At 40.5% G+C, this 19,448-nt stretch overlaps 1 protein-coding gene across 2 annotated transcripts in view; it reads left to right on the forward strand.

The window, feature by feature from the left end:
* The window catches only part of lrrc49 (leucine rich repeat containing 49), a 232,231-nt gene that overhangs the window by 66,698 nt on the left and 146,085 nt on the right, over positions 1-19,448 (forward strand). For both annotated transcript variants that reach the window (XM_078532455.1, XM_078532456.1), the window contains 2 exons: positions 4,373-4,516; positions 15,592-15,653. In XM_078532455.1, the coding sequence (XP_078388581.1) occupies positions 4,373-4,516; positions 15,592-15,653 (206 nt within the window). The remainder of the gene's footprint in view (positions 1-4,372; positions 4,517-15,591; positions 15,654-19,448) is intronic.

Genomic DNA, 19,448 nt, shown 5'->3' on the forward strand with positions numbered 1-19,448 from the left:
TTAGGGACCAAAAAGGGGATTACTACATAGCCAGAAAGCATGACTGAGATACTAAATGAATACTTGAATCTGTCTTTATCAAAGAAGAAGATGCTGTCAAAGTGAGAGAGGAGGCAATTGGGACAGTTAATGTTTTAAAAATTAATAAAGGGGAAATATTAGAAAGATTGGCTGTACTTAAAGTTGATATCTCAAGATTTGTCCAAGGATGCTGATGGAAGTAAGAAAGAAAATTGTGGAGGCACTGGCTATAATCTTCCAATCCTCCTTACGTGCAGGGCTGGTGCTGGAGGACTGGAGAATTGCAAATGGTGCACTCTTGTTCAAAAAAGGGTGTAAAAGTAAGAAAAGTAAGAACAGCAACTACATGCCAGTCAGTTTAACCTGAGTGGTGGGCAAGCTTTTAGAAATGATAATCTTTGACAAAATTAACAGTTGTTTGGATAAATGTGGAATGATTAAGGAATGCCAGCATAGATTTGTTAAGGGAAAATCATATTTAATAAACTTAATTTGAGTTTTTGAGGGAACAGAGGGAGTTGATGAGGATAATGTGGTTGGTGTGGTGTATGTGACTTCCAAATGATATTGATAAAGTGCCACATAATAGATTTATCAGCAGAATTGAAGCCTGTGGAATAAAATGGACAGTGGAAGCATGGATACAAAGTTGGATACGGGACAGGAAGCAGAGAGTAGTGGTAAACAGAGGAAGATATATAGTGGGGTTCCCAGGAGTCAATATTAGAACCACTGCTTTTCTTTAATGACCTAGACTTGAATGTGCTGGGCATAACTTCAACATTTGAAGATGAAGCAAAACTTGGAAATATTGTGACTTGTGTGGATAATAGGCTTCAAGAGGATATAGACAGGTTGGTGGAATGGCTGATATGTGGCAGATAAAGTTTAATTCAGAGAAGTGTGAAGTGACACATTTGATTGGAAGAACGAGGAGAGGCGATATCTAAAGTGGGTGCAGGAGCTTAGGGACCCAGGGGTATATATGCACAGGTTGTTGAAGGCAAATTGAGAAGGCAAAGTACAAGATTGAGAAGTACAAAGGCAAGGAAGTTATGGTGAACTTACATAAAACACTGATTCGGCCTCAATTGGAGTATTGCATCCAATTCTGTGCACCAACTTTAGGAAAGATCACAGAATCACAGGACCTTTACAGTGCAGTAGGAGGCCATTTGGCCCATCAAATCTGCACTGACTCTCTGAAAGAACATTCTACCTAGTCCCACTCCCCTGCCTTATCCCCATAACCTTGCACATTCTTTCTTTTCATATAGCAATCCAATTTCTTTTTGAATATTTCAATTGAGCCTGCCTCCACCACTCTCCCAGGAAGTTTGTTCCAGACTCCAACCACCTTCTGGGTGAAAACATTTTTCTTTACATCACTATAACTCCTTTTGCCAATTATTTTCAATCTGTGCCCTTTAGTTCTTGATGCTTTCTTGACTGGGAACAGTTTGTCACTATTTACCCAGTCCATACCCCTCAAGATCTCTATCAAGTCTCCTCTCAGTCTTCCTTTTTCCAGGGAAAACAACCCCAAACTCTCCAATCTATCCTTATAGCTGCAGTTCTTTATCCCTGGAATCATTCTTGTGAATCTCCTCTGTACTGTCTCTAATGCCTTCATATCCTCCCTCAAGTGTGGCACCCAGAACTGGATGCAGTACTCCAGATGAGGCCTAACTAGTGTCTTATACAAATTCAACATGATCTCCTTACACATGTACTCAATGCCCCTATTAATAAAGCTTAAGATACTATATGCTATATCAACTGCTCTCTCAATCTACTCTGCCATCGTCAATGATTTATGTACATACACACCGAGGTCCCTGTGTTCCTGTACCTCCTTTAAAGTTTTTCCCTTTATTTTATGCTGTCTCTTCATATTTTTCCTGCCAAAATGAATCACCTCACACTTCTTTGCGTTGAACCTCATCTGCCATTTGCCAAATGACGTGGAGACATTAGAGAGGGTGCTGCAGATTTAAGAGATTAATCCCAAGGCTAAGGGACTGCAGTTACATGCATAGATTGGAGAAGCTGGGGATGTTCTCCTTGGAGAAGAGAAGGTTGAGAGGAAACCTGATAGAGTATTCAACATCATGATGGGTCTGGGCAAAGTCAATTTGGGCGGAACAGTTCTTGTTAGCAGAAGGGTTAGAGAACCAGAGCACATCGATTTAAGGTGAATGTCAAAAGAACAAAAGGTGACATGAGGAAAAATGTTTTAACACAGTGAGTGGTTAGAATCTGGTTTGAAGATTGAAGACTGTTTAGCTTTTGACACAGATGTGCACATACTCCCAACAAACCAACAATACAAACTGCTCTAAATTAGCTGACTTTTAGAAACCTTTTATTGTTATATATTGTACATTCTGTTTTTCAGGCATGTGCCTATGGCACACTAAAATATATTTATATATAACAGTTAAAGAAAGAATGAAAGCATTTGAACTTAAAAACAGAAAATGCTGGAAACACTCAGCAGGTCTGAGAGGACCTGTAGAGAGAGAAACAGAGTTAATGTTTCAGGTCTGTAACCTTTCATCAGAACTGAGAAAAGTTAAAAATGTAGCAGGCTTTTAGCAAGTGAAAGGGGCAAGGGTGGGAAGAAGAACAAGAGGGATGGCCTGTGATAGGATGGAGGGCAGAATAGATTAAATGACAAGGTTTCATGGTACAAAATCAAAGGGAATGATCATGGGACAAGTAAAGAAAGAAACAATGTACCTAGATGAGGTGTGAATGGCAGAATAGCAGCTACCTGAATGCAAAGCAAAGGCATTAAGGAAAGAACAAGAAAAAAACGGAACCAGAAAAAAATACAAAAAGGCGGACGGAGGTTATGATGTAAAATTGTTCAACTCCATGTTGAGTCCCTCAGGCTGTAAAGCTCCCAGTTGAGAGATAAGTTGCTGTTCCTCGAGCTTGTATTGAGCTTCATTGGAACAATGCAGCACATCAAGGACGGAAAGGTCAGAGTGGGAGCAGGGTGGAGAATTGGAATGGCAAGCACAGTAAGCTCAGGGTCATGCTTGCAGACTGAATAGAGATGTTCTGCAAAGCGGTCACCCAGTCTGCATTTACTCTTCCTAGTGTGGAGGAGACTACGTTATGAGGCATGTCTACAGTGTACTAAATTGCAAGAAGTGCAAGTAAATTGCTGTTTCAATTGGAAGTAGTGTTTGGGGTGGTGAGAAAGGAGGAGGTAAAAGGGCAGGTGTTGCATCTTCTTCAATTGCATGGAAAGGTTCCATAGGAAAGAGAGGAGGTTTGGGAATGAGTGAGGAGTTGACCAGGGTGTTGTGGAAGGAACGGTCCCTTCGAAACGCTGAAAGGGGAGGGAAGGAGAAGATGTGTTTGGCAGTGGCATCACGCAGGAGGTGGTGGAAATGGTGGACGATGCTCCTCTAACTCCCTCCCTAGTAGCATTGTGGGTCTACCTGGACTGCAGCAGTTCAAGCAGGTAGCTTGCCACCACCTTCTCATTGGCAATTAAGGATGGGCAATAAATGCTGGCCTTGCCAGCAATGCTCATATCCAATGAATGAATAAGAAAAATGCACCCTAAGTCATATAATTGGTTCCATGAATGAATCCCATTCATAAAAATGCTTTCAAGCTTTATAATTCAGGCTAAAACTCCAAATAAACTTATTCTTCTTTAAAAAAAAGTGTACAGAGACAAAATGTGCCTTGAAATGTTGAAGGTACTACATAAATGCACATTATTACTGTCTACTTCGTTAAGTGTTTCCAAAAGCTAAAATAACAATGTTTGTATTCTGAGGACCTTTCTGCATCCTTTTATCTTAGCCTTTTCACCATTTCAATGTGGAACCAATGGAATTTTGATCATTGTAATGTGGAAAAATAAACAGTGAAACTGAGTAACTAAATATCTTAGGGCTGCTGCCAGATATGCTCACTTTTTTGAAATGCATGCCAGCTTTACTGATTTTTTCCTCAATAGACTGTTATTTACTGCATTAATTCTTTGTAAAACCAGTGCAAACTGGATGTGGGATAATAGATCTGTCACTGTCTGGAACAATAGTTACTAGGTCAGGCCTGAATTAATGACATTAATTCATTGTACAAGATGTGATTTGATCAGTTAAAGTTTTGTTGAAGAGCAACTCTTCCTTGTAATTGTTTTTATTATTAATTTGCTCACTTTTTAGACTTTCAGATTAGCAGTGCACTCATGGTTTTTTTTTACATTTGATTCAACATTTGTTTTATCTGTGAGAAAGGCAAAATTTATATATTTTTCTTGCTAAATGTTTCTAGGCTATGTGAAAACCTGTGTTAATGTTAAGTTTGTCTTTATTTACAGATCTGTAGGATGGAAAATATCAATCATTTAACTGAACTTAGAGTGCTTAACCTTGCGGGTAACTTCATTGTTCATGTTGAAAACATGAGTGGTCTTGATTCACTGACAGAACTCAATCTTAGAAGGAATCGCATTAAATCTGTGGTAAGTTTACTTGTGGGTTTCCTAAAACTCTCTGAAAATGAAGCAGGCATGGATTACGTTTACCTAAACTCTTATAACGAACTTGGCATTTTCACAAATTGTCTTTGGCTGAATGAAGTATTCCCGTTAAAATAACTTCCTTATTCTCACTTCGTCTGCCTATATCTCTATGTGCTGATCTGGTGGCCATTGACATTATCATAAAATTCGGTTTGTTTTTTCATTTTAGTGATGTTCGTTGTGTTACTTTCGGCCTCCCACAGGATCAACTTCATTTTCCTCCGAGGTGTTCCTAACATATAGGCCCACTAGACTACACCACCTCTTTTCTGTCCACTCATATCTTTTTCGCATAAAATATATCTCCAATGTTTACTGGTTGCCATAGTATGGAGCCAATCATGTTTCTGATATTTCTTCCGCATCAAGGTTTCCTATCACTGACCTCAATACCTCTCTGTTCCTGGCTTCTGTATTAACAAATTTTTGTTCTGCTCAGCTGTTCACTACTTTCTGAACTATGATCCATCATGTCTGAGACATTCCTTGCCCCCACCTACCAAGTTCAGATGATTTAGTATAGCTAGTTCAATGTTCTTTGCGAGTTTCGCTGTTCCTTTTGCTTTATTTGTAACAACTGGCAGAATCGTCTGTGCCCGCTGGTGTCAGGTGTGCTTGATGGCTTGAGCAGACAATATGGCAAGAAGGCCAGAAGTCTTGAAACCAGTTTGCGATCGTCTGCTGGAGAAAATATTTTGTGGGAAAATCCAAAACTAGAATCAATCAATACAAGATAATTTGGTAGTACAGAATTTGAGTATTGCTGAAAAAAGAGACATACTATCGAAGCTTTTCGTCTTGCACACATCAGGACAGCTACGCAAGATAAACCAACAGTAAAGGGAACAACAATTTATACTGTATGAAAAGAGAGTGCTGATTAGTTGGCAAATAGACTCTGATTAGTAGAGGTGTTGCCATGGAGAATGCAGCAGAGAATAGTTAACTGCCATGCCAGGTATGTAGGCTGTGCGTCCCAACGACTGGTGGATCGTATCAAACAGCATGTCCCTTCAGCCTCTGCCAATCAGAGTCCACTTGCCAACCAATCAGCACTCTCTCCTCATGCAGTATGAATTGTTGTTCCCTTTACTGTTGGTTTATCTTGCATAGCTGTTTTGATGAATGCAAAGTGAAAAGCTTCGATAGTATATCTCTTTTTTTCAGCAATACACAAAATAATTACTAAGAAACCCACTAGGAAAATAAGGGGAAATTTAAATTCCTGGAGAGTAGTTAGAAAATGGAAAGAAGGTGAATTAAGCAAATAGCTTAAATGCTTTCTTTGAAATCTTCAGAATTCTCTATCCCAGAGGGCTGTGGAAGCTTATTCATTGAGCATGTTCAAGACAGAAATCAAACAGGCAAAGTACTGACCATACCCAACCAGCCTATGCATGCAAAACTCAAAATATAGTGCCCAACATTAGGTGTGATTCTATGATTGGACAGCATTTACTAAACAATCCTGATTGTGCTAAGAATTACACTGAAAACCAATTCAAGATTATCAGTTGGGCTCGCAATATGGCTGACTTACGCATGCTAGAAGCCACATATGTTCACACATAGGGCTCTGTCCTTTGCAGACAGAAGGAGCATGTCCATGCATTACACCTTTTCCAACTAAACAAAAGCTTGGGGGACCGCCATTCCCTGGTTCGTTCCCCAAGGCAATGCCTTGATGAATCAGAGTTGACCTGCCTGATTTGAATTTGGAAAAAAGGTTGACAGTTAACAGTTAACTGTTCCCTGCTGCATTCTCCGTGGCAACCAATCAGTGTGCACTTGCCAACCAATCAGCACTCTCATGCAGTATAAATTGTTGTTCCCTTTACTGTTGGTTTATCTTGCGTAGCTGTCCTGATGAGTACAAGACAAAAAAGCTTCGATAGTATGTCTCTTCTTTTAGCAATTCACAAAATAATTACTAAGAAATCCAATAGGAAAATAAGGGGAAATTTATTTTCTCACAGAGTATTTAGAAAATGGAAAAGCGTATTAAGCAAATAGCTTAAATACTTTCTTTGAAAGCTTCAGAATTCTCTATCCCAGAGAGTTTTGGAAGCTCAATCATTGAGCATGTTCAAGACAGAAATCAATATATTTCTGTATACTAATGACATCAAGGGATATGGGGATAGTGTGGGAAAGTGGCATTGGGGTAGATGATCACCCACGATCTAATTGAATGGTGGAGCAGGCTCGATGGGCTGAATGGCCTACTTCTCCTACGTTCCTGTGTTCCTAAAAAGAAACCAGACCAATATATGAGCAAAAATCGAAGGATATGTTGAAATGCTGAGATGAGGGAGATGGAATGGGAAGAGACTGGTGGAGTAGAAACGCGAGCATAGATTAATTGAGTTAAATGGCCTATATCTGTTCTTTATATTCTACATAATAGGCTCCAATTCTATTTTTTTAGTTTTAACTGAAATGGCATTGCTTTGTTTACTTCTGAATTGAATAACATTTTGGAGAGCTAATTTGCTTTTCGCTGGTGCTGTGAGTTGTAAGTTTACAAACTGCACAATCCTTACTATCTGCACAATCTTTGGGAGGGGTATTGGGCCTTAGATATTTATTGGGAAAGATCATTAGTTTTATGACTTTAATAAAGGGTTACTACTTTTTCCCTGCAAATGTATTTCTTTATACAATACTGCCAGCCAATCCTCGCATTGACAAACAGCAGCCAAGTAGCTGCCTTCAGAGAAGGTTCATTATTTAGATTTCAACCTCTATCAACATTTCTTAAATTAAAATCTTTGTCATGCTTCTGCAAGCACCAATTACACACTATAGATAAGTTTATTGTATGGTCGTGCAATTGAAATGTTTTCGTCAGTTTTAACAAATGACGGAAACGAAAATGCAAATGTATTAGACGAGTATATGTAACAGCTGTGTAAAGGTAACAGTACAACAGAAATTGGTTCTGAACAAAGTAGGAGAATTCAAGGTAGATAAATCATTGGTTGTGATGGTATGTATTCTAGATTGTTTGGAAAAACAGTCAGAGGAGTTGGCAATGACTCCAGGCGTAATTGTTCAACCTTCCTTATATGTGCTGTGCAACTGGAGAAGTTAAACATTTGTTGAAAAAGTGTAACAAAGTGATGAAGTAATAGCTCATTAGTCCAACATCAATTATGGGCAAAATCTTAGAATTCATAATTCCAAAAGAAAATTTATAAATGCATAGGTTATTCAAGAACAACTTGCACACATTAAAGGCATGTCATTCTTCACAGATTTAAAAGTTTTCTTAGAAAATGACTAGCAGATAAAAAAATGCAGTAGCTGGCACTGTATTCATATTTTAATAAGGTGTTTGACAAAACGTCTCACAAGAGGCTTGTTAGAAAAATTCTGATGTAAGTGAGCAAGTGAGCATGCACAGAAAACTAGTTGGTGGACAGGGCACAGAATTAGAGTAGATGGATGTTGCTTGGATTGGAAAAGCGTTGGAAATGGTGTACCCTGGTAAAAAGACTTGCATTTATATAGTGCTTTCAGAACCACAGGACATTACAAAGCACTCAAAGAAAGAATTGCACAACCTCTGGACATCTCCAAGTGCTTTTACAGCCAATTAAGTACTTTTGAAGTGTAGACACTGTTGTAACACAGGAAACATAGCAGCCAATTTGCTCATAGCAAGCTCCACAAACGACAATGTGACAATGACCTGATAACCTTTTTCTGATGTTGATTGAGGGATAAATACTGGCCAGTACGCTAAAGATAACCCCCCTGCTTCCTTATCAAAATGGTACCATGTCATCATTTACATTGCCCGAGCAGGCAAATGGGGTCCCGGTTTAACATCTCATCAAAAGACGGCACCTCTGACAGCTGTTGGGTCCATATGACTTGGCAAGAAATCCAAAACTTTATTCTTTTGCCATGTTTAAAAAAATGACTTTCTGCGGAACTAAAAAAAGATGGCTGCTACAAGTCACATGACCACAGGATTGGCCCTTTGTTCTGAAGCTGCCATTAGAAGTTACAAGAACAAAAGAATTCCTCTGTCAGCCTGTGGAATCTCACACCTCATTGTACAGATCCCTTGTAATCAACGAAAGCTGAGGAAGCGCAGACGAACTGGCTCCCCAATCTGAACTACCACAAAAGGGGTAGATCGAAGCCCATTATACTGGAAGAGTTGCTAATAGCCACCTAGTCTGTTTCCTAAGGGGGAACGATAGCATTCGGCTAGAAGCAAAGAAACTGATTGTTAAGCTGCAGTTAACCCTTAATGGACCATGTTACACCACCCAAGCCTCTGGCTTTTTGGACAGTTTTAACATTACATCTTCAGCCTCAAAGGCAGACTGCTGTTTTAACATCAACTGGAAAGGACTCTAGCAGCCCGGTTGAGCAAGCAGTTGGTTACCATCTCTTAACTCCATGAAGCCTGCCTGATTTTTAAAGTCCCTGCTCAACACCTGCCAAGTGATCTAAGCACAGAGAACCCATTGTATAACAGCACCATTTGTTTAAAGGATTTTCGTGTTGTCTTCTCCAATCAGAAACTCATCAGGACTGAACTCAGCCATGAAGGAAATGCCCTCTGGATTTTGACTTCTCGGATTCTGGAAATCACGTGAACTAATATTCATTTCTGTGGTTCTTGTACATTGTTGTAAAACTCCTCTTTTCTATCCCCTCTTCTTGTGTGTGTGTAGTGGAGTGGGAAGTTGCGGACACTCTTCCCTGGGTTTTGAATGTGAAATAAACTAACCTTCTGAGTTAATCATAATGCAAGTTTGCTGTGAGTTATTAGTAAATTGGATCACACAAACCGAGGGGTTTGGGAAAACACACCACAGCATACTTCAAAAATAACTCAAAGCACCTGCTGATGAGCGGAACGAAGTATGGTTTGCCCGTCTCTCTCCTGTCCATTACAGAAATCGGGAGCTCAGGTCCAGAATAGATCCATTACAAGCAAACCAGAAGTTGATCAAGCAAGACCACAAATTTGACCAGAGTCCAAATCTAAGACTTGAGCCGAATACGATACATAAAGAACCAATTGGAAACCAAGAAGGAAAAATTCCATGGCTGGAACGATTTTTAAAACACAAGGAAGTTACCGCAGCAAATTCCCTCCCCCTAACACTAAGAAAACAGCAACTTTTGATGCACAGATGTAGGTAAAACAAGGAGATTTAAATGGTGAAACATTGCACAGTTCAACTGAAATCTGTAGTTGGGAGGTAGTTACGAATATATGAGCATATGAATTAGGAGCAGGAGTAGGCCGCTCAGCCCTTCGAGCCTGCTCCGCCATTCAATAAGGTAACGGCTGATATGATTGTAACCTCAATGCCACATTGTCATCAACCCCAATAACTTTTCACCCCCTTGCTTATCAAGACTCTATCTACCTCTGCCTTAAAAATATTCAAAGACCCTGCTTCCACCGCCTTTTAAGGAAGAGAGTTCCAAAGATTCTCAATCCTCTGAGAGAAAAAAATTTCTCCTTATCCCTGTCCTAAATAAGTGCCCCCTTATTTTTGAACAGTGGCCCCTGGTACTAGATTCTCCCACAAGAGGAAACATCCTCTCCACGTCAACACTGTCAAGTTCCCTCAGGATTTTATATGTTTCAATCAAGTCGCCTCTTACTCTTCTAAACTCCATATTTAGCCTAGCCTGTCCAACCTTTCCTCGTAAGACAACCCACCCAATCCAGGTCTTAGTCTGGTAAACCTTCTCTGAACTGCTTCCAACAGATTTACATTTTTCCTTAAATAAGGAAATACTGTACACAGTACTCCATATGTGGCCTCACCAATTCCCTGTATAACTGAAGCATTTGTTTTCAATTCCCCTCGCAATAAATGATAACATTCCATTAGTTTTCCTAATTACTTGCTGTACCTGCATATTAGCCTTTTGTGATTTATGCACAAGGACCCCAAGATCCCTCTGCATCTCAGATCTCTGCAATCTCTCACCATTTAGGTATTATGCTTTTTTATTTTTCCACCCAAAATGGACAATTTCACACTTTCCCATAATATACTGCAATTGCCAGGTATTTGCCTACTCGCTTAACCTATCTCTATCCCTTTTAGCCTTCTCGTGTCCTCTTCACACCTTACTTTCCTACCTATCTTTGTGTCATCAACAAATTTAGGAGCCATAACTTCGGCCCCTTCATCCAAGTCATTTATATAAATTGTAAAAACTTGAGGCCGCAGCACTGATCCCTGTGGCACACCATTCATTACATCTTGCCAACCAGAAAAAGACCCATGTATATCTACCCTCTATTTTCTGTTAGCTAGCCAATCTTCCATCATGTCAATATATTAACCCCTACACCATTAGCTTTTATTTTCCACAATAACCTTTGATGTGGCACCTTATCAAATGCCTTCTGGAAATCTAAATACAGTACATCCACCAATTCCCCTTTATCCACAGCATATGTTACTTCTTCAAAGAACTCCAATAAATTAGTTAAATACGATTTTCCTTTCACAAAGCCATGTTTGACTCTGCCTGATTACCTTGAATTTTTCCAAATGCCCTGCTGGACCATCTTTAATAATAGCCTCTGACATTTTCTCTATGACAGATGTTAAGCTAACTGGCCTGTAGTTTCTTGCCATCTGCCTCATTACTTTTTTGAATAAAGGAGTTAAATTTGCTATTTTCCAATCTATTGGAATCTTCCCTGAATCTAGGGAACTTTGGAAAATTAAAACCAACGCATCAACTATCTCACTAGCCCCTTCTTTTAAGACCCGAGGATAAAGTCCATCATGGCCTGGGGACTTGTCAGCCTGCAGCTGCAATGATTTTCTCAGTACCACTTCCCTGGTGATTGTAATTTTCCTGAGTTCCTCCTTTCCAATTCCTGATTTACAGTTATTTCTGAGATGTTACTTGTACCCTCTATAGTGAAGACAGACGTAAAATACCAGTTCAATTCTTTATTTTCCATTATTAATTCCCCAGATTCACTTTCTATAGGACCAATGCTCACTTTGTTAACTCTTTTCTTTTTGAACTAATCAGTAAGGTGAAAAGAAGTGAACTGATCCAGTTGCCGGTCGTGCATTTGGACCTCACTTATCAACCAGAGGAGGTAGATGAGGAGTTCAACCCTGACTCTCAACCCCTTCCCCTAGCCAAATTTGAGCCGGATAAGCTCAGAATGCAGCTAGAGCTTCATGAGAGAGAAAGAGAGAGAGAGAGAGAGGGAAGCTCAGTAGAGGGAAAGAGAGAGAAATAGAGGGAAAGGGAAAAGGAAAGGAAAAGAGAAAAAGCGAAGCTCAGGAGAGGGAAAGAGAGAGAGAAAGGGAGAAATAAGAATTCCAGCACAGAAAATTGGAAGTGGAGTTAGCGGCTCAAAGGGAGAGAGAGAGAGAGACCAAACAGTTGGAACCTGCGAGGGAAAACCTCTCTCTATCTGGTACAGTCCCTATTCCCCTACCCCAGAACCAGCCTCTGAGACCCTTAAGTATGCTAGAGAGTGATGTGGAATCCTTTTTCACCACTTTTGAGAAAGTAGCAGGACAGCCAAAATGGCCATCAGATATCTGGTCTTTCTTAATTCAAGGGCAGCTATCAGGGAGAGCCCAAGAGGTCTGTTCCATGCTGACTCTTGACGTGTCCTCTAATAATGAACTGACCAAGGCTGCCATGCTTGGTGCCTATGAGATAGTCCTGGAGGCATATCACCAGCATTTCCGGAATTCTCGTAAGAAACCCACGCAGACCTAAATCAAGCTCGAATGGTTGAAGCAAATCACGTTTGACTGGTGGGCCTGCTCATCAAAAATACAGCATACCTATGAGGGACTGCACAACTTGATACTGCTGGAGGAATTTAAAAGCTGCTTACCCTCCAACTTGGTGGAGCAGAGAATCCTCATGGCCAGGGAGGCAGCCGTCACAGCAAACAGCTATGACCTCATCCATAGGCCTAGAAACTCAAACAGACCTTTCCCAAACCATCCCCATGACTATTAGAAAGACAAGAAAGGTGATGTGGATATAAAGGGGGCTACACCTAGAAAAGAAAGTGCAAATGAGGGAGCGAGAAGTCCTCCTATAACCTGGAAGGAGGACACTGGAGACCGGTGTATTCCCATTGTAGTAAAATAGGACACTCCAGACCTGAATGCTGGAGGTTGAAAGGGAATCCGTGGGTCTAATTGGGCTCTGTAGGAGTAGTCCCCAGAAGGACACCCCAATAGGTAGTGCAGCAGGGCAGGCAGGGACTGCTATTAGTAAATTAGATCACATACACACACGCTAGAACATACTTTAAAAATAATTCAGAACACCTTCTGCTGGGGAGGGTTTTTTCTTTCCTTTTTCTTCTTCCTCCTACTTCTCTTTTCCTTTCCCTTCTCTTTCTCTTTCTTTTCCAAATGTAAGTGTATTACATTATTGCTGTACTGTAAGATAATTTTTACTCTCACTCGTTATGATTGTTGTTAAAACTTAATAAACAGAAATAAAAGAAACACCTTCTGCTTGCAGACAGTTGGTGAGAGAAAAGAAGTACAGTTTGCCTGTCTCTCTCTTGTCCGTAACACAGTTGCAGCACTCCCTCAGTACTGCACAGTACTACAGTGTCAGGATGGATTTTTGTGCTGAAGCCCTGGAGTGGGACTTGAATCCGGAATATTGTGATTTGGAAGCAAGGGGCTGGATCTGGATCAATTTTAATTCTCTAATTAGATTTGGGCATAGAAAAGTTAGTCTTGAATTTTTTTTTCTTAGAAGATTGGCTAGCTAACAGGAGGCAGAGGGTAGGCATCAATGGATCTTTTTCTAGTTGGCAGGATATAATGAGTGGTGTGCCACAAGGATCACTGCTGGGGTCTCAGTATTTTACAATTTATACAAATGACTTGGATGAAGGCACTTAAGGTATGGTTCCTAAATTTGCTGATGACACAAAGATAGGTAGGAATGTAAGTTGCGAACAGGACATCAGGAGGTTACAAAGTGATATAGATAGATTAAGTGACTGGGCAAAGATCTGGCAAATGGAGTATAATGTGGGAAAATGTGAAATTGTCCATTTTGGCAGGAAGAATACAAAAGAAACATATTATCTCAATAGTTAGAGGATGCAGATAGATCCAGATGTCCTCATGTATCATGACTCACTCGGGTAAATAACACAGTGCCTCATGGGTCACTCAGGTAAATGTAACAGTGCCTCATTGGTCACTGGGGTAAATACCACAGTGCCTCATTGGTCACTCGAGTAAATACCAAAGTGCCTCATGGGTCACTCGGGTAAATACCACAGTGCCTCATTGGTCACTGGGGTAAATACCACGGTACCTCATTGGCCACCGGGGTAAATACCACGGTACCTCATTGGTCACTGGGGTAAATACCGCAGTGCCTCATTGGCCACTGGGGTAAATACCACAGTGCCTCATGGGTCACTCAGGTAAATGTCGTGGTGCCTCATGGGTCACTTGGGTAAAAGCCGCAGTGTCTCTTGTGCTCACTTGTTGAATAATTTGTATGTGTAACAGCTGGTGCTGTTTTTGGGGCAGTCACTGAGTGGTAGTGACACTTGTTTTTAAAGTGACCCTGACATGAAACTTGACCAGTACAGCTAAGAAGCAATCAATTGGTCATAATTTTTTAAAGAAAACTTCTGAGTTGGCACTCTTGCAGTGTAACGTCCTAGGATTTGTAGCATTAACGCAGCTTTAGTTTACCTATCTAGGTTTGTGGGAGATGACTTAAACTATCATTGATTTAATGAAATTGCAGGTACTGATTGCAGTGGGAACATTTCTCTGATTAAAGTGGCATGGTTTGTACAACCATAGTCCAATGTATGTTGGTCATAAAATTTTTAAAACTGGTTTGTTTTTAAAATTGCATTTAGTTTTGTAATTATGGTGTGGAATTGTGAGAATTCTTTCTGGATGTTCTAATTCATATATTGAATATCCATAGATTCATTGTGCAGAATTTTCTCCTGTGACATTGTGCAAGATAGCAGCAGAGAGCGAAGGGTTATTTGGGCAGTGAGGCCTAGCCTAAATGTTCAACCTGAGTTTCTATTCCATGCTTCTTTGAGGACTGTCCTGGCCTGCCCCTTTCTTGCCTTTCTGTGGAGCATAAACACTGGCATAGATCAGTTGTTACGAATGACCTATGCTATAAATTCCATGTAAAGTAGGTCTTGGTCTGTGCCGAGGCTTACAAGGCAGCTACTGTATCAATCTTTTGGGTACTTCTGTCCCTTTAAATGCTTAATTTCTTAGGTGATGCAGCATCACTGGATTTTGCAGCTGAGCATTGATGGGCACCCTCATGGCACTGTCAGAGAGGCGGGTGTAAGTCTCACCTTGCTGGAACTCTCCCTGGAGAATCCAGCCAAGATCTGGTTTATAAAAGAAACCTTGTATTGTCATCATTGCAGAATTTATTTGCGTGTTATGTTTATTGCTTTGCTACTTGGTTTCTATATGTATTATTTATTTTATATAGACCATTTGTACTCCTTGCAGAAGCATTCTCTTTTGAACTAAATATAAAAAATATAAAGCTCCGCTGACATGAATGAATGGTATACGGCACTGAAAAAACTTGTTGATGTAGTTTTTTTGGGGTACCGCGAAGCTATAGCCAGCAGTTTAAGAGTGAGCTGCTTGTGAGTGGCAGTTTTAAAAGCCAATTGATGGTACTGCACAGTGATTACTCAGGTTCCTTCTGCATCTGAAATGCTGATGCAGCAGATTGCTCCTCCTGAGAGCCCATGCGTTGAGAGAATAGCTGCATCCCTACCCGTTACCTGGCAAATACATCAGCTCATCAGCCTGAGTAGATCTCTGTATTTTAGCATTCTCCTGCAATGCTTAGCCACGAGCAGGGAAGCACTGCTCACTGCAAGCAAAAACCAGTGACAAGACTGCAGTAAATGGAGCTGCAGGAATCCATCCAAAGGCTGCTGGGATGCTAAGCACATTATTGCTGACGACTCACTGTTATTTTTTGCTTTACAGAGAGATGCAGACACATTACCTCGTCTCCAAAGATTTTTCCTCAGCTTTAACAACATATCCAGGTAAGAACTACTTTTTTTTATTAATTGGAAGCACTGGTAACTCTCAAAGGCATGTGCTCACTTTGTTAAAGTACAGAACCCTTTCTTATTAGTAGGTACAGAATACCTTCACAAACCTTTTTGCATTTCACCTTTCTGGATGCACTTCAGTCATTAAGAAATATTACAGTTAACAAGATAATATTGATTAAAGCTAATGATTTTTTCCAATTTGCTTGACTTTATTTTGGATCATTACTGACTTACATACTAAGCAGTAATTTTAATTGCTTGGTAAATTTAAGTCCGAGTATGTTCACTGCAGCCATTTACCAGTGACTCGGTGAAGGGCATTCATAGACTAGGAATTGTGCAGCAACAGACAAATGCTCATATTTTGTTATGCAAATGCATATTGTAGTACGCACAGCTTTAAGCATTATTTACTTTCAATATCAAAACTTACTGCCTTTGCACAGTTTGTTTATTTTTTATGAGATGTTCATTGACTAAATTGTGCATCCATTTTTGTAATTTGCCGGATGTGGCTAATATGCAAAATTTATTACCAATCACCACTGAATGTGGATATGAGTACATTATAAAGCAGTTAATTATAGAGGAGTGTCTTTCTAGGAAACAAAAGTTTTTTAATCTGAATGTTCTCATTAACCCAATTAAGTTTTGAATGTGTGCACTGATATTGATTTGTAACAACATAACATCTGAAGTTACCTTTATTGTTTATCTCACATGAAGGTCATGTATTCAACCAGAAATAAATTTGTCCATTTAGGGGACTGTTTAGATGGGACCCCTTGATTTTATAGCTGATCATGGACAGACATCTTTCTGTTTCACTATTAACGCCATTAGCAGTTCCATTACCGAGAATTCTATTGAGAGACATCAGGGAAGGGCCTGGGCTTCTGCATAATATCACTGAGATTTAGGAGAATAAGAGAAAAATTGAAGGACATCAGGAAATTGCAGTTACATAATATGGAAATTTGGTGTTAAAAAATTTGTGTGTTGTAGGAGGAAGGAAAGACAGGAAGGGAGGAATTCTATAGCTTTGATCCTTGGAAGAAAATTATGCAATGAGTATAGGGTGCTAGAAAAGCATGAAGGATGGAGTATTTTGAGCTGAGGAGAAAAAGCAAGGCATTACATTGACTATAGTTATATTGTTAAAATGAATAAACAAAGCTAGTGACAAGAGAGAGATTAAGAGGATGTGAGTGAATAGGTGCTGCATGTGCTGAGGCTGTACAGGAAGGGGATAGGAGAAGAGCAGTTGGAATTGCTGCTAGATAAAATGTTTCCTCCAGAAAGCAAAGAGGAAAAAATAGTGGAGGATGTGCTTGGTGTTGTATAGTGCAAGTGGAAGATAACCTGGTAAAGCACAGTCTGGTGGAGTACAAGATGAGATTAAAGAGAACCCTGTTGTGAGAGATAGTAGATGCGATGTTGAAGTCAGAAGAAGGATAGAGATAGCTAGAAGTAATTTTGTGAAGATGAAGGATATGTTAACAAGAAAACTCAAGCTTGTAACAAGGAAAAAACTCAAAAGATGCTATATTCTGTACACTTTCTGTATGTCTCAGAAAACTGGACAATAAATAAAGATCTATGGCAGAAAATAGAGGCCTTTGAAATGTGGATGCTCAGACATTTGCTAAAAATTCCATATACAGACCATAAGACCAATGAATAGGTGCTCGAAATTGCAAGAGCGAAACAAACTCAAATTTGGGGATCTCTCTCTTGCCTTGTCTCTACTGTTTGGTTTACCACATCTTCCCAAATTTGATCCCTTTTCCCCACTAGTCAGAGGGGTTTAAACTGAATAGTGGGGGCAAAGGATCGACTTTGAGAAGATGTGGTAAGCCAAAGAGTAGAGAAAAGGCAAGAGAGACAGGTATTAATATGGGAAATGACAAACAGTCTGTGACAGGAAGGGACAGAGAGTACAAATCTAAGAGTAAATCAGCAGATGAGGCTAGACAGTACAAAAATAATAGAAGGACAAAACTAAAGGCTCTGTATCCAAACACACATAACATTCAAAACAAAACAGATGAACTGATAGCCCAAATAGAAATAAATAATTACGATCAGATAGCCATTACAGAGACATGGCTACAGGATGACGTAGATTGGGACCTGAACATTGAAGGGTATGTGACATTTAGGAAGGACAGGAATTTAGGAAAAGGTGGAGGGATAGGTCTGTTAATTAATGATGGTATTAGTACTTTAGGGAGGGATGACCTGAGTTCAGGGAACCAGGTTGTAAAAGCAGGTTGGGTTGAGATGAGGAATGATAAAGGCAAGAAGTCACTTGTGGGAGTGATGTACAGGCCTCCTAATTGTAACTACACAGTACGACAGAGTATAAAAAAGAGATAAGAGGAGCTTACCAGAAAGGTACAGCAAGAATCATGAGAGATTTTAATCTACTTATAGACTGGAAAAATCAGATGGGCAAAGATAGCGTGGATGAAGAGTTCATAGAATGTTTTCGGGTAGTTTTTGAGGACAGCCCATTCTGGATCCAACCAGAGATCAGGCTGTACTAGAACTGGTATTGAGCAATGAGATAGGATTAATTGATAACCTCCTAGTGAAGGCACCCCTAGGAAGCAACGATCATATTGAATTTTAAATTCATTTTGAGGGAGAAACGAGTGCGTCCAAGACTAGTATTTTAAACGTGAATAAGGGCAGTTATGAGGGCATGAAAGCAGAGCTAGCTAAAGTGAACTGGCAAATGAGGTTAAGGGATTGGTCAATAGAAATTCAGTGGCAGACATTTAAAGGGATATTTCAGATTACACAGAACATATACATTCCAATGAGAAAGAAAAATTCCAAGGGGAGGGCCCACCATCCGTGGTTAAGTAAAAAAATTAAAGACAGCATCAAACTAAAACAAAAGCATATAATTACGCAGACAGGTGGCAGGTCAGAAGATTGGTAAGAATATAAAGAACAGCAAAGAATGACAGAAAGATTAATAAGGAGGGAAAAATTAAGAGTATGAAAGAATGCTAGCTAGTAATATAGGCCAGAATTTTACATTCAGCGTGCGGGTGCATGCCTGACACGCCGGAACGTTGGGCGTGTGTCCCGACGTCACTGCGCACCGTCACGATATTTTGCTAGGTGGACGCACGATGAAGACGGAGACGCACCCGCCATTAATTAACGAGCCAGTTAAGGCCCTTGAGGCACAAATTGTCTTTGATTTTACGCAGCCCGTGCGATTTTCGGGGCGTCACACAGGCACAACGGGCAGGCGGGTAGGCCACACTTTCAAAAACCTCATCCATGGGCGGCTTAAGAGGGGTGAATGGGCCCACTAATGCGAGTTGTTTGTACTTTAGCTCACAAGTTGCTGCTGCTTGCTTGTGTGAACAGGACAACTTCATTTCGCTTCAGAGCTGCTTTGACAGGAATAACAGGCTTCAGTTCAGGACTCTGGAGGAGTCATACCACTTGGGGCCTTCCTTGGGGTATCAGACAGCCTACCCTTACCCTGGGAATGGGGATTGTGGTCTCCACTGGAGGCACCTCCTCTGAGGAGGAAGAGAGGGCCAGAAAGGGGAGGAGGCCAGGTGTCCCTTTTCAGCCTCCAGGGGAGTGACCTTTGGGAGGATAGGCGCTGACACAAGGGGTGCAGGGCCAACAGGAAATGCAAGGCGGACGGGGCCGCAGAAGACTCCACTATCCTGCTGCCAGTGTTACAGGTGGTGATGCAGCTACCTCAATATGTCTGAGGTGCAATGCCTCTCAAGGGAGACAGTGAACTCC

Source organism: Cetorhinus maximus, chromosome 30, assembly GCF_964194155.1.
Source record: "Cetorhinus maximus chromosome 30, sCetMax3.hap1.1, whole genome shotgun sequence".
NCBI classification, from domain to species: Eukaryota; Metazoa; Chordata; class Chondrichthyes; order Lamniformes; family Cetorhinidae; genus Cetorhinus; species Cetorhinus maximus.